We start from the raw sequence: 14483 nt of genomic DNA, 5'->3' as shown, positions 1-14483 counted from the left end.
AAGAACCTGATGTTCTTGGGGATTTTTAGAGAGACAATTTGAAATATTTAGTCAGCTTTCTGTTTTTTGTCTTTCTCAGACTTCTGCCCTACTTTCTACTCACTATGCACTTGGAACCTGCATCATTGTTGGCGTGTCTCCAAAATCATCGCAGATCTCTTTCGACCCTATGCTGATGCTTTGCGGACGCACTCTGAAAGGAGCCTGCTTCGGAGGTACAATCTGATGAAATAAAATATCCTATTGGGCGAAATCTAGACTGCAAACATTGTGCCCTTTTCTTTTTACATAAATTGTGCTCGTGGCAAAATTGGCAGGTTAGGGAGAACCTACTATGTTTTTCCCACAGTTGCAATTAATTTGGTAATACAGAAGGGGCCGGGGGCCTGTTCTATGAAACCAAGTGCACTAACACAAATCATGTGAAAACAGTATCTATGAAGTGGGTTTTCTCATAGAATCAGGTAGTGGAGGGAGGAAGAGCAATGTCACAATCAAAATGGGGCCTGTGCATGGGTGTATGTCAGTGTGTTTCAGAGTTTCTGTACATTTGTTTGTGCGGGAGGATCCAAGGCTTCTTGATGCATGGTAATATTAAGTTGCCTATAAGAGAGATGTCTGTGGCACATTATGACATTGACTGACTTACACGTGAGACACTTGCGACAAATCATGGCATTTGAAAGGATAGATTGAGGGCCTCATGGGGACAATCATGTAATTGACTGGCTGGTTGGTGGATCCTTAGGGCACCCCAAGCTGTTGACTAGCATATGGTAAAATGCTCTGGCACACCACCTATTTAAGTGGAGTCTGTTCTGTTATGAACGTTTTTTATAGCACCTTCTGCCATTAGTATGACATTGCTGCACTTTCTTGAATTAGGCAACCTTATTGTATAGTTCCAGCATGTCAATCTATCAGTTGCATGTGGCTGGTTGTAAATCAGTAGTAGACATTTCTTTGTTAAAGCCTATTTAGCTAATGGCTGTGTTAGTCAAAGTAAGATGAGGTAAATCCAGCTTGATCCAGAAGGGAGTTTGTCTCTACCAAAGCCCTTGGCGGGTTTGCCCTGGGCTGGGCGTTTGGTTTTGGAGCAACAGTCTGAATAGACTGTTTCAAGGCTGGAGTATATTTATGATGTAATGTGCATATGAGAGGTAGTATGCTTAAAGCTAATTTTAGCTAAATTATTATAAAATGTATGTTGGTGCAGTGAGGAAAAGTGCTGTTTACTTCTCAACACTTTGACAAATATATGGCTTTGGTGCCTAGTTGTGAACCAGATAGGAGTTATTTCTGCCTAGCGAGTTTTTTTTACGGGAAAGGAAATTACAGGTGTTACTGGGAAAGTGTTGTGTAGTGGGTACTCTTGGGTAGAAAGTGCTGGTGAGTGTCCAATCACAGTCGGGCATGTGTGAGCGGGTGTTTCTACACTGTACTGTTGTGGTACTTCAAGGTGTATCTTGGTTTTGACAATAGCTTACTTACCCCACCACTGTGCCGTGTCGCATGCATGTCAGGATAATGTCACGGAAGGCCTATTGATATTCTATGGGGGAGAAGCAAGGTAGGGCAAGCAGAACTCAGCATTTTAGAATCCTCATATCTTCTCTCATAATAGAGCAGAGCACATAGTATAAAACAATGTGGGCTTAAGACAACAACAGTGCACGGCATACGTGTGTTATAGGAATACATAAACACAACTATTTTGGCAAGCAAATATAATTGCAACATTCACACATCAATTGTATTTAAGCAGCATATGCAGAACAACAAATACAATGAGAGACAGCATATACGCAGTCACACATACAGTAGCAGTCTACGTGCATGCGGTTACGCATGCACATACAGGTGGATTTTAAGGGATATTTTAACCTAAACAACGCCAAATAACATTAACCCCTTTAGCGCGTCGAACATTCCGCCCCAGTGCGGACGTTCGATCGCGCTAACGGGATTCGGACGTCCAACGGTCGTGAGCAGCACCAGCGAGGTAGCGCGCGCGACGACCGTTGGACGTTCGAAGCACGGAAGGGGTTAAATCTCCTATCCAAAGTAACGCTGAAAACCCTCTTTTGTGAAATTCTGGTGCCCTATCAATATCTTTTGACCTTCCAGCCATACACGTATACCAAATCCCATCCTCCACAAGCTCTGTTCCTTTTTCCAGTTTTTCTCCAGTTGTTTCTCCTATTATTTTTAAAATTATATTGCTATTCTGTTCTAACTTTATTCACTTTCTAATCTAGAATCCACTTTAATTCCCTTCCAAATTCTTTCCTTTGTGTTTGCTTTTCTCATTTTGTTCCTTTCTCTTTCTAGTTCTGTTTACTATTCCTCGTTTTCCACTTCCCATACACCATGCAAACCTCTTTACACACCTCTGTTCATCATGTTTCCAATTCCTCTTCAAGTCATTTTTAAAGCCTCATGTCAGATTATATTAATTATCTACCAAATTCTCTGTCTTTCCCAAAGTTCTCTCTCCATTGCCAACTCAACCACAATCATTCTCACTTGCCTACTTCACTATCTCTCATTTTGCTATCACTATTTTCATCTCAATAGCAATTTCTACTCCATACTCAATTTCCTCCCCCTTCAAGTTTCTGCCCTCCAATTCTGTTTTTCAAATTTTTACTTACCCTGTTTCTCCATCCACAAATATCATTCACCAGTTGATGATGGAAAGAAAACGCCTTGTGGAGGTATCAATGGAAAAGCAAATTAATAACTGATCTCGGAAATTTTCCAATTAAGCAGGTAGCTTTGACTCCTCCTTAGCATCCCTTTCCCTGGATCCATCAGTTCCATCAGCTTCCCTGTACCCTCTGATTCCAATTTGCAGGGCAATCTGATAATATGGATAAACACCCATCATAGCAAACCAAACATTTTTTCTGCAGTGCTTGAAACTTATGTGTCACCTAGAACCCTTCTCTTCATGTGCTAAAAAGACTTAATACTCTTCCTGTTCCCCCTACCACCACTTACCAGTGCTTAATTTGTAAAAGAATATGTGCTATTGGCCAAAGTTCTGCTCAGTAGCCCGCAGCAGGCACTGGCCACCAAAAACCAAGGCTAGTAGTCTGGAATCAAACTTGTGCCTTTTTAATTGGCTACCAGACACTCCTTGCCCCTTTAACTCATTCAACCCGAATTTGAGAGGGTTTTTCTGTCCTCTTCCTCCTTCTTTCCCCTTTGTGCGTTTTCCCTCTCTTGTTTCGGGAAATAACCAATAAGGAAATAATAAGTGGCGGTCCCCAAAAATGAGTGGAGGTGGCTCCTCCTGGCATCCACTGTCTCAAATTAAGTGCTACTTACCCATTATATGTTCACCACATTTGTTTTTGACCTCCTTCCAAAACATCTAAAGTTATGTTTCCCACAACCCTAGCCCTTTGATATCTTCAAACAATTCGCCCTTAAACTTTAAATAAGGTTCCTTCCCTCCTGTTGTGGGAGAATCATGTAAAAAACGCTGCTACACATATAAATGGTTTCCTACTCACACTATTGCCTTTGCTCCTCCTGCAAAAAGATCAGAACCTCAGAACTCCTCACCCTAATACACTATTTCAGCTAACTTACCAGTAGTCTTTAAAAATTACTGCCAACTTTTAGGTCTGTTAAAAATGACCAACATCTCAGACTCCCATGGAACCTCCAAACCCCCAGACCCATTCACTTTTGCCTAATTTCCTTCAACTCCAGCCACATGTGCCTGTGCTGCCTTGGCTACATATGCAAAAAGAACAATTGATGGACAGAATGCAGAACAATGTCATACATTCACACCAGTGCAGAGATCTGGGCGTAAATCCATTGTTTTTTTGCTTACCATGCCATTCCAGTTTGGACCCAGACATATGCAAATCAGGCTTGTCCCTGTACCCAATGGGAACAGTCCAGCCCGAACTGCCAGGCCAGGTCCTCCCTGGACTGGAAACAAGCATCTTAGGACCAGTTTCGGGCTTTCAGCCCTCATCAGCCAGGATAGCTTGACTCCAGTGGCATGGAGAGCACGCGACCCACTTCTGGGAATACCCGTCCCACTCAGGGTGACAAATGCAAAAAGAACAATTGATGGACAGAATGCAGAACAATGTCATTCATTCACCACAGTACAGAGATATGGGTCTGAATCCATAGTTTTTTTGCTCGCCATTCCAGTTTGGACCCAAAAATCCTGAGATTTATACATAGGAGTACTCTATTCACCACCTGTGTCCTTCAGCCCACAAACAAGGCAAGCTGACCTCCACTCCAGGCACTATAATATCACTGACTCTGCCACATACAAAACAAGAGCTCTGATTCACACAATAACATAACATGGCTGACACAGGCCCAACCACTACACAAGTACCTGGTAACTACCAGGCATATCCCAATGTTCACAGCTGGGATCCCCAAAGCACTGAACAGGGTATGTACCCTATAACCCTTAGCCTGCTAAATATCCATTCCCTCCATTGCCATGAAATTCCACCTAAGTCTTGCCTCAGAACTACCCGAGGCCCTTTAGCTGCCCAGCTCAGGGATGGAGATAATCATATTCAGTAGTGCCTGTTCCCTATATTAGACTATACCACTGTCCTCATAATATAACGTTTGTGGTGAGAGGAGGCTGATGAAGCGTGTTGAGGGCAACTGTAATTATTACGCTCACCGATATTTAAGTGATTATCTTCAGTTTATTTCATATGCTTAGTCTGTACAAAAGCCACTGATGTCAGACCTCTCCAGAATTGCTCCAACCGACTTTTTGGGAACTCTCATTTTGAAGGAACAGTGTTAAATCATACAAAAACATTCCATTCCAATGACATACTTCATACAGTATAACACAACAGAAACCAATTACCAGGAGGGTCACAATAACCCTTAAAATACATTACTTGAAGTTCTCATGTACCATATTTTTTCGATGTACAGCCACACCATTTTTTGAAGGAGGGATACACTGCTCATGTTATCTGAACCCTAACTGCAGCAAACAGAAACACATTGCATCTCCCCTGTTAAGACATCTGCGCCATAATGCCTCCTGGCGTGTGGGAGGACATACCACACTTAAGAAATACCTCTGCTGTTTCATACTGCTATACATCTGTAAGAGCACAGGGGGGTATATTATCAAGGGGGTTTATCTCCGCTTTTTTGGCTTTAAAAGCCAAGAAAGCGGAGATAAAATTATCTCCCTATTACCAAGCTGTCACTAACACCAGTTAGTGACAGCTAATAGGAGATAGCGACCATCTTGGGCCCCACTTTGCATGTCAGTGATATTTATCACTAATGACATGCAAAGTGGGCGTGCCAAGATGTTAACGACTGGAAACAGTCCCTAACATCGCTATCTCCTATTACCAACTTTTGGAGATATTCGCGCTAAGCACGAATATCTCCAAAAGCTAACACCTGCCCTGAGCAGTTCTTAGCCATGTTATCCAATGGGAGGTGGATAACATGGCTAAGAGCATTTGCTCGATAATGCATGAATATCGCTGACTTTTCAGCGATATTCATGTATTGCGGCCGTTTTTTATCGCATTTGCGATAAACCTTGCTAATAGCAAGGTTTATCTGCGATAAAAATCGCCGATGTGCGGCGATAATTTTTGTCTCTAAACAAGTTAGAGACAAAAATTATCGCTAGTTGTTGGTAATATGCCCCAGGGTTTCTACTGAGAACAACATCAGAAAGCAGGAACTTCATCCAGTCTTATTTATTTCCACCAACATAACATAACAGCACAGCTTAGCGCAGCTCTCACACCTTAAACAGCCAACAGTCTTTTCCACTTATGAAGAGTTCCACTGTTGTCATGGTAGATTTGCTTGGTACATGACACCTAATGGAACCCCACTGAGCCAATGAAGTTTAAGACTAAACAATTTATAACAGTTTCTCTTCACTTACTCATCAATCATAAACCCCATGGACAGGTGGACGGATCATTGATGTCGACAGAGATGTAAGGAGCTGAAGTCAATATAAAGCATCATCAACTATGATTTTTGGTTTTATTCAGCCAATAAAGAGAGTCAGTGTTAGGTATAGGGTTTTATTTTCAAACTTTTAGTTTGTTATCCTTTATTAAGGTGTTATTTTCCAAGTCTCACTATTGAAAGTTAATATAATCAATCAATCGATATTTAATAATGAAGTAAATCAATATATTAATCAATAGTGCAATCGATACAATATTAATGCAACAAGCATGTTCCATAAAGAATCTCTCCTATTTTATATAAATCAAACTTGAATGCGAGAAGAAATAAAGGTGTCAGTTCAGGTACCTATGAAGGTTCTTGATGAGAGAATCAAGCATAAGCATGAAGCTCTAGCATAATAACCTGGTAAAGATTGTCAGCTGTAGTAAGAGCAGATCATGAAATTAGCTTCTCAAGAGGAGAAGTTTAGGAAAGCTCAGCAAAGAGACTCCTCTAAGAGAGCCTAGAATAATGGGTGCCCACTTACTGCTCATAGTCTAAGGAAAGGAATGAATGAAAGTCTCAATCAATCTCTGCTCACTCTGAAAGCAATATAATTACAAGCAATAGTATAAATACACATATTCTGTGTTGTAACATTAATATTCTTTCTTTTCCACATTTACCAATAAGATTTCAGCGCGCTCCTGGTAACAGATTTACTCCCCATCTTTTCACCAGAATACAATGGTCTTTTATCTATGTCTTCTTGAATATTGCGGCACATCCTTTTTTTGTTTTCCAAAAACTCTTTCCCGTGAATCATCCTCCCTGTCATCAGGATCATTTGCAGTGCGAACTGTTGCAGCGCTGGACTAACCATCTTCTCATTATTATCTAATGGACCATTTGTGCTGACTGAGAAGTAAATGGAGTTAGCATTTAATCAAACAATCTTGTTAACAGTGCAACCCATTTGGCCACACAATAAGGACAAGGAATCAGTGACTATACTTAAGAAGGTTTATTACAAAATAGTAGTCAGGTTAAGGTACACAAATCTTAAAACCATGATGTAAAGATACAGAATAAAAACTGGGTCACCCAACCTTCTACAGAAGTTTTGGCGCACCAGAATAAAGCAGACAAGAAGTTCAGTCACAGCAATACAAAAGATCAATAACTATGGGTAAAGTCTAAAATCATCTATGTTAAATACAACTAAGATGATGGTTTAAAACGTTAAAAGGATCTTAGAAATAAGGGAAATTCATAAAAAGAAGAAAATGTGGGAAAGTGCAGAAATGTGTCAGCATTTCAGAAGCTCAGTCAAAAGTCTTCTAAGGGCAGGGAAATGAGTGTTATCCTAAGTCACACTTCTGCAAGAGTCAAAGGGAAAGCTTAGAGTCTAAACCTCTCAAAGTCCAAAGGAAAGTGGCGGTAACCTCAGACAGTGTGAACTCCAGCTATTTCCTTTTTTTTTGTTGAAAAGTTTTTATTCACATTTATGACATTTAATACACTCCCCCCCCCCCCCCCCGAAGACCAAGTTCATGATACAGATCCAGGTTAAACCAAAAAAAATACAAAAAAATCAGAGAAAAATTAATACTTACATATTTTGCAAAGTGTGAAGCCAGAAGAGCATATAAGGAACAGGCAGGGTCATAAACACATTTGAATATATTGATAGCTAGGCTTTAACTTAAGGACCCTCTAATTCCTTCGAGATACCCCCTGCAGCATACATTCAGCCCCTAGGCGTGATCTTGTATCCACTGTAGCAGTGATCCCCATATCTGCATGCCTCGTTTTCTTGTTTTTAGCCCTTTATTTTTGTATATGGCCACCTCCACACTACAGACTGCAAGTAATCTAGCCCTCCATTGCGTGAAGGCCGGTGGTTGTGGGTCCAGCCATGAGGAGGCTATACAAAGTCTGAGAGCCGCCATAGCTACAAAGAACAACCCCTGCTGGTGTATTGGCCGCTCGATTTCGCCACTCCTAGCAATATTTCTTCAGATGAAATAGTAATTCTTAAATGGAATATCTCAGATAGAAAGTTGGACATATCTATCCTCAGATTAGATAATGACGAGCAAGTGGCAAACATATGAATGATATCAGCTTCAACCAGAGTGCAGCGCGGGCAAGTAGTTCCCTGTCCTGTGGCCCATTTAGCAATTTTATAGGGGGTGTAATATAGGGCGAAGAATGTTTTATAAAATTGCGCTTGCAGATTAATTGACATAAGACATGTTTGTGAAAGCTCCAGCGCACGTACGGGGGTTACTTGCTGCACCGACAGATTAGTCTGCCACCTAACATAATGCGTATCTAAATCGTCCGGTACAGCGCTATTAAAATTCTTGTAAATTTCCCCAATTCTAGGAGTTGTTTCCATACACAAATTATCTATTGCTGCATCAGTTTGAAATGTTACTTGCTCCCCCATTTTCCTTGATAAAAAATCCCTAATCTGTAAGTATTTAAAGAAATCCCTATGGCTGTTGTTATAGTCGGTACGAAGCTCTGAGAAGCTTTTCAACCGATTTGAGGTAAAAAACAACCCATCTGACTAATCCCTGTCCCGATCCACCTAGACATGCATCCATCCTGGAATATCTCTGGGAGATCGGTATTACCACTAACGGGGGTATACAAGAGTAACGCCCCAGCCCTAGCAGTTTGCGGATATTAATCCATACTTTACATATGCTGGAGATAGTCTTAAGTTTTAGGATAAAAGTAATTAGAACTCAATGGTTTCTGTTTGGTGTGTCAGTATTGACTAAAGCACATTAACCATGTTACAGAGTCAGTACAATGTGCCCAGAAAGAAAAGACGGGATTTAAGTGTTGAGGCCAAACGCCCAGGAGGGCGAGAGTGTGGGGAAAGCGCTATAGGCGCGTGGTTTATTTCATACCTTATTATGTTCATAAGGGGGCCATAACCGGGAGGAGAGTTGAATTACAGCTGTTACGCTCAGTAACGGAATATAGGCGGGTGCACCTGGTTAAGCTTGTTCTCCCTCTTGTGGTTCCCGGCGCCGTTTGTCGTAGACGGTCTACGACAAACGGCGCCGGGAACCACAAGAGGGAGAACAACACACTCTCGCCCTCCTGGGCGTTTGGCCTCAACACTTAAATCCCGTCTTTTCTCGCAAGAAAGGCCCTGAAGATTCGCAGTCTGTTTCCCTGCGATGAAACACGTGTTGGCCACAACAAGAGGAACAATAAAGTGTTTTCATTAAGAAGAATTCTACTCCATTACGAACTTTCTTTCTGGGCACATTGTACTGACTCTGTAACATGGTTAATGTGATTTAGTCAATACTGACACACCAAACAGAAACCATTGAGTTCTAATTACTTTTATCCTAGAGCAGGGGCTTCTGTTGTTTTTGTGCATTGTGTGTGGATTTCTGATCCACCCTTGAGCGGTTACGAGGGATTACCGCCCGCCCCATTGCCTGGAAACTCATACCCTACTACAACACAATACCCTACGGTTACTCGGCAGTGCGCCTCTTTAATCTGGAATACCTTAAACCCTCTCAGCAGATCTATAGTCTTAAGTTTTGTTTTCTTAAAATAATTGTCATTGACATGGCGCCATAAGCACCCATTGCTTCTATCTCCCAGTATAATTTCCTGTGGTGTTGGGATTGGGTGGTTAGTAGGTTCATTAGCTATCAGATTCACACAATAGTTGGCCACCGTTGCCCAGTAATAGATCCTAAAGTTTGGCATAGCTAGCCCCTCTCTTTCTTTCGGTAGAATAATCCATTTTAGAGCCGTCCGAGGTCTCTTAAACTCCCATATAAATCTAGAAAACAGAGTTTCAATATTTCAAAGTATTGCAGAGAGAACTCAAGACAAACTGTTCTAAAAAAATATAAAAATCTAGATAAGAACAGCATTTTAGTCATATTGCACCTGACGCCAATGGTCAGATGTAAATTATCCAGTCTAATCAGTTCTTTTTAGCCAATTAATGGGTCAAGATTTATCTGCACAATATTATCTACCTTGGAGCTTATACTGACGCCAAGATAAACAGCATGCTCAACTGCCCTATTATCCGTCATCTCTATTTTATCATTGGTAACAATCTGGGTTTTCCCTGTATTCAATTTATATCCGGAAGCGTGTTTCCGAACCGCAGTGCCTCTTTCTCGACAATCTTAATAGCCTCGTTAGGATCGGTGGTGACTAAAGCTATATCATCTGCGTAAGCTAGGATTTTCGTTTCATGATTATTGATCAGAATAGGTGGCACAAGAGGATGGCTTTCAAGTTTGCGGATAAAGGGATCGATGTACACTGCAAATAGGAGAGGCGAGCAGGGGCACCCTTGTCTGGTTCCCCTCGTAATCATAAAATTCTCGGACATAGTCCCATTTATCGAAACTCTAGCGCTCGGGTTGACATAGAGTCCTTGAATGGCCTTAATAAATCCACTAGTTACTCCACGGTTTGACATAGCTGCCCATAAAAACTTCCAGGAGACCCTATCAAACTCCAGCTATTTCCATCAGAATCTCCTAAGTAATACCCCTCTGTTCACATCATCAGTGGCTCCATTGTCCTTCTCATTCTCACATTATGAGCTGCAACATCAACAATTTCTCCCAGGCCAGACACAGAAACGGTATTGTCATTGGTCACCTATAAATCTTTGCAATAGTGCTGAATGAAAACTTTCAATTAACGCTCCTAATCTCCATGTTCATTGTCAAGGTCTTTGTCTCAGGCTCTCTCTATCGCTAGTACAGTGTTACATCTATTTTCAAAATAACAAACCATGTAAAGGTACCTGTAAGGCAAAAACATGCAAGCAGAAAATGGAAAACACCATTTCATGCAGAAAGAAATATGGCCTAGTTAGGACAAGTTTGCTTACTAAATCAGTGGTGCACATTAAAATACATGTGCACATCCAACCACAAGTGAATAAAAGCTGTCAGTACATTAGATTCATATTACATGTTACATACAGATGAAATAACTTTGAGTACACGTATATAGATGTGACTAGGAACAACATTATAAATGCAAATATTAAATGTTAGTGCACACATCAAATAAATACATTTTAATAGTGTTTCAAAGAAGTATATAATTTAATATGGTTAACGCACACAATGTATGTTTGAGTCTGTAATCCTCCACTGAATGCACTTCAATAGTGTGAGGAGAAGTGTGGCTCACTGGTTAGAGTGGCAGACTCTGAAGCAGAGATCAGGCCCGGGACCAGGGTTCAAGTCCCGATGTGGCAGGGTCTTGGGCTCAATGTCCGTGGACTCTATAATTCTCGCCTCGGTGCCTACTCTAATCATGGGTCCCACGCTGCAACTCTGGGCAGTAGCTTGCCTAATCTCCACAATGGCCCATTCAACACTGGGATGCTTGGCTTCACCTTGGGGGTGCCCAGGACGGGCATATCACAGGGAGAACCAGGAAGGGTTCCACAGCGATATACAGCGCCGGGACGCCCCGCTGGGGCAGCTGTGCGCTTTACAAAATACACTACAGTGATGTCTAGTGCAACACTTTAGATTAATACCATTAGGACACACAAGTATGTAGTGCTAATTGAACATTTACATTGTGTATTTATGACATATACGAATGGAGGCAAAGTTGCGCTACTCCAATCCCCCCTCTGATGGTGAATCAAGCCATCACATCAAGATAAGCATCTCTTATAAGATGGACACATCACAGTATTGTTGTTTTCATCATCTTTCATCCAAATTCCTCAAGACATTTCATGCCATCATAGTATTTACCCTGTCTATATTCTAGTTCTATGTCTGCTCTCTTTCTCTTCAATCCCCTTTTCATTTGTGCACATTTGTACATTTTATAAACCACAAACAGAGTCAATCCACAAAGAGCAATTATCACTAAGGGACCCAAATGCTTCCAAGAATTTCACTCCCTGAGTACCCAATCCATCTGCCTAAAGCAGTAAATCTATTCCCTATTGCTTCCCAAGCACCTCTTGCTTCCAACCCAGTCAAATCTATCTTAAAATCAGTAATGTTCTTAATATATCTCTACATATCCCTATTGTTATCAGTAATGTAAGTACAGCATTGCTGAACTTTTAATATCAGACAGACCCGCTATCCTTTACTAGGATAATGTCTAACACAAGTCTATTCTGCAAAACCATGCATCTGATAGCAACCATCTCAGTAACTATAACTAAAAATCCTCCAGCCGGACTTGTAGACAAGTTATCAACTACAGTGGAAAGCTTTCTAATCTGATGTTAATTCAATATCATCCCTACGGATGGTATTATGGCACCAAAGATGTTTTCCACAATTTCACTAGCACTGGCACCTCTCTTAGTTCTCACATGTTCTTCCCATGTTGGGTCATCAAGATGTCCCACATGATAGATTTTTGGAAAAAGTATCCCCATGTAACATGTTCCATACCATCTCCTGTGTAACCTACAATGAGTATTCTTCTCACAAATATAGTAGACTCATATAATAACAGGATCTGCTCCATTTAAATATAGTCCCCAATTCCTAAAAATTTCAAAAGTGTAATCACATTCACTCCAACCTACAATATCTGTATCTAAATTAATGTTCTAGTATAAATACCCCGTTTCCCATAATGTTGCCAATATAATGCTAATGTTGCTTCCTTTTCAGCTACCTTATGTTCAAACCATTCTTTAGCCCATATTGATGCATTTGTGTGATTTGCTGCTCTAATCATAACAATTATTCTCTTATCTTCTGATGAAGCTATATATTTCTTCTCAACATCTGTCAATATAATAGTCAAATTGTGTCTATGGTCTATGGGGTGGGTTTGAAGATATGTCCAACTATATCCAGTGTCCTAGCATCAGGTTGACGATTCAAATATTTCAGCAGGGGAATTTCGGAAAAAAAAATCATAATTTGTATAATAATATTGGAGATGTCCTTTCCCATAGAAAAGACTCATCCACAAACTACAAGACACAACATACGTCAGAGGAATATGATGATATGTAAAATCCTCTGCTGTGGAGGCAGGCAATTGCATACACACATAACAGTCCCTAGCATCCATAGTGTCAACGTATTCATAAAGCAATTTGGAATAAACATTCAATGTAGACCTAAACTCTTTTACATGAAAGGTGTGGGTAAACTCAACATTACAAGCAAAGCACTTAATACTAATGTCACAACAACAAATACCCCTGCACACAAGCATCTACGTCTACCAGTATTAGTACTAGGTTCCATGATTTCTATGAGGTAAGATCATTTAGGTGGAAGATAGCAATATAGTCTTCTCTGTCGGTTTCTACCTATGCAGACAGCAAAACAAAGTTCAAGTATCTATTCAACAAAATATGCTCAAAGGATTTTTTGTGAGACTTCCTTAACTTTACTCTGTGTTCTTCTAAATGACAAACTTACGCTCCTTCAGCAGACTCGGGTCTCGGAACTCTTCTTAGTAGTTTGGGCAAAATCTATTAAGTACTTTCTGATAAATGCGCAGTTCATATACACAATGATCACGTCCAGGATAAATTGAGTCAGTCTGTTTAGTGGCAGTGCAATTTCAAAGTTCAGTTCAGCTACAAAGTTCAGTTCAAGGAGGCTAAATTGAATGAAGATTGTTATAGCAAAATGTTCAAAATGATCTCTCCCAGTCATTAGCAGGCAAATATGCCCATTCAGGGGCGGAGTACCTTCAACAAGGTACTCTTCTTCTTGTTGATCTCCTCACTGCTGGCCCTTCCTCATCATTGTCACTACAGCATCTTCTTGCATAGTGTGTGGTACTGGCACTTCAGACAAACTGTGTCAAGTTGCATATTTATGACATTTTAAAATGGAGCTGAAGTTACACTGCTCCAAACTTTACTAGCAGTCCTCTAATACAACAAATGTCTATTCATTAACTAATAAACAGTAGCTTCTGAAATGTCAAGATCTGAAGCAAAGAAAAAAAACCATCTTGCACAAACAGCTATTCAATATAGAAAACAGGCCTTTTAATATTAATATATTCTCTTATTTATTCATGGCAACTTCGGTTATGTCAAGTTAAGAACTCATGCTTCATTTCAAAGTTACAAGCCTATTGTTTTTAAGTGCGGTTGCCTTCTACAAATTTTACATTTAACACATTTCATTTTTAAACTTAAGTTCTGCGCATAATTTTTTTTATAAGCATTATGCACATTACTACTTTTGCGGTAGCACATCTGAAGGGGTGAAATGCTCAGTGGTGCACTGCTTCCATTACTATTCCCACCTCCTGGAACCCCCAAACCTCCCCCTTCCCCCAAAAACACCCTGGAAACTCCGGCTTTCGCAATGTGGCAGCCTAGCATGGGCAGGTGCTCCATTCTGCTGAATTAACCATTTTACTTTGCTGTGCGCCGGTGGATGTGTCAAAGTAGCCGGAGTTTCTTCTAGGGTGGCCAACCATCCGTAAATTTCACGGACAGTCCGTAATTTGGACCTCACGTCCGTTGTCCGTGAGGATCCCTTTTACGG

At 40.7% G+C, this 14483-nt stretch overlaps 1 protein-coding gene across 1 annotated transcript in view; it reads left to right on the top strand.

Annotated features, from left to right (window-relative positions):
- The window catches only part of LOC147727494 (alcohol dehydrogenase 1-like), a 288449-nt gene that overhangs the window by 252129 nt on the left and 21837 nt on the right, over positions 1-14483 (top strand). Inside the window, exon 7 of the mRNA XM_086961571.1 lies at positions 80-215. Coding sequence (XP_086817697.1) covers positions 80-215 — 136 coding nt within the window. The remainder of the gene's footprint in view (positions 1-79; positions 216-14483) is intronic.

Source organism: Lissotriton vulgaris, chromosome 3_1 (genome assembly GCF_964263255.1).
Source record: "Lissotriton vulgaris chromosome 3_1, aLisVul1.2, whole genome shotgun sequence".
In the NCBI taxonomy this organism is placed as follows: Eukaryota; Metazoa; Chordata; class Amphibia; order Caudata; family Salamandridae; genus Lissotriton; species Lissotriton vulgaris.
Note: the sequence above shows the minus strand (reverse complement) of the source record. Positions and strands in the feature narration are given on the sequence as shown.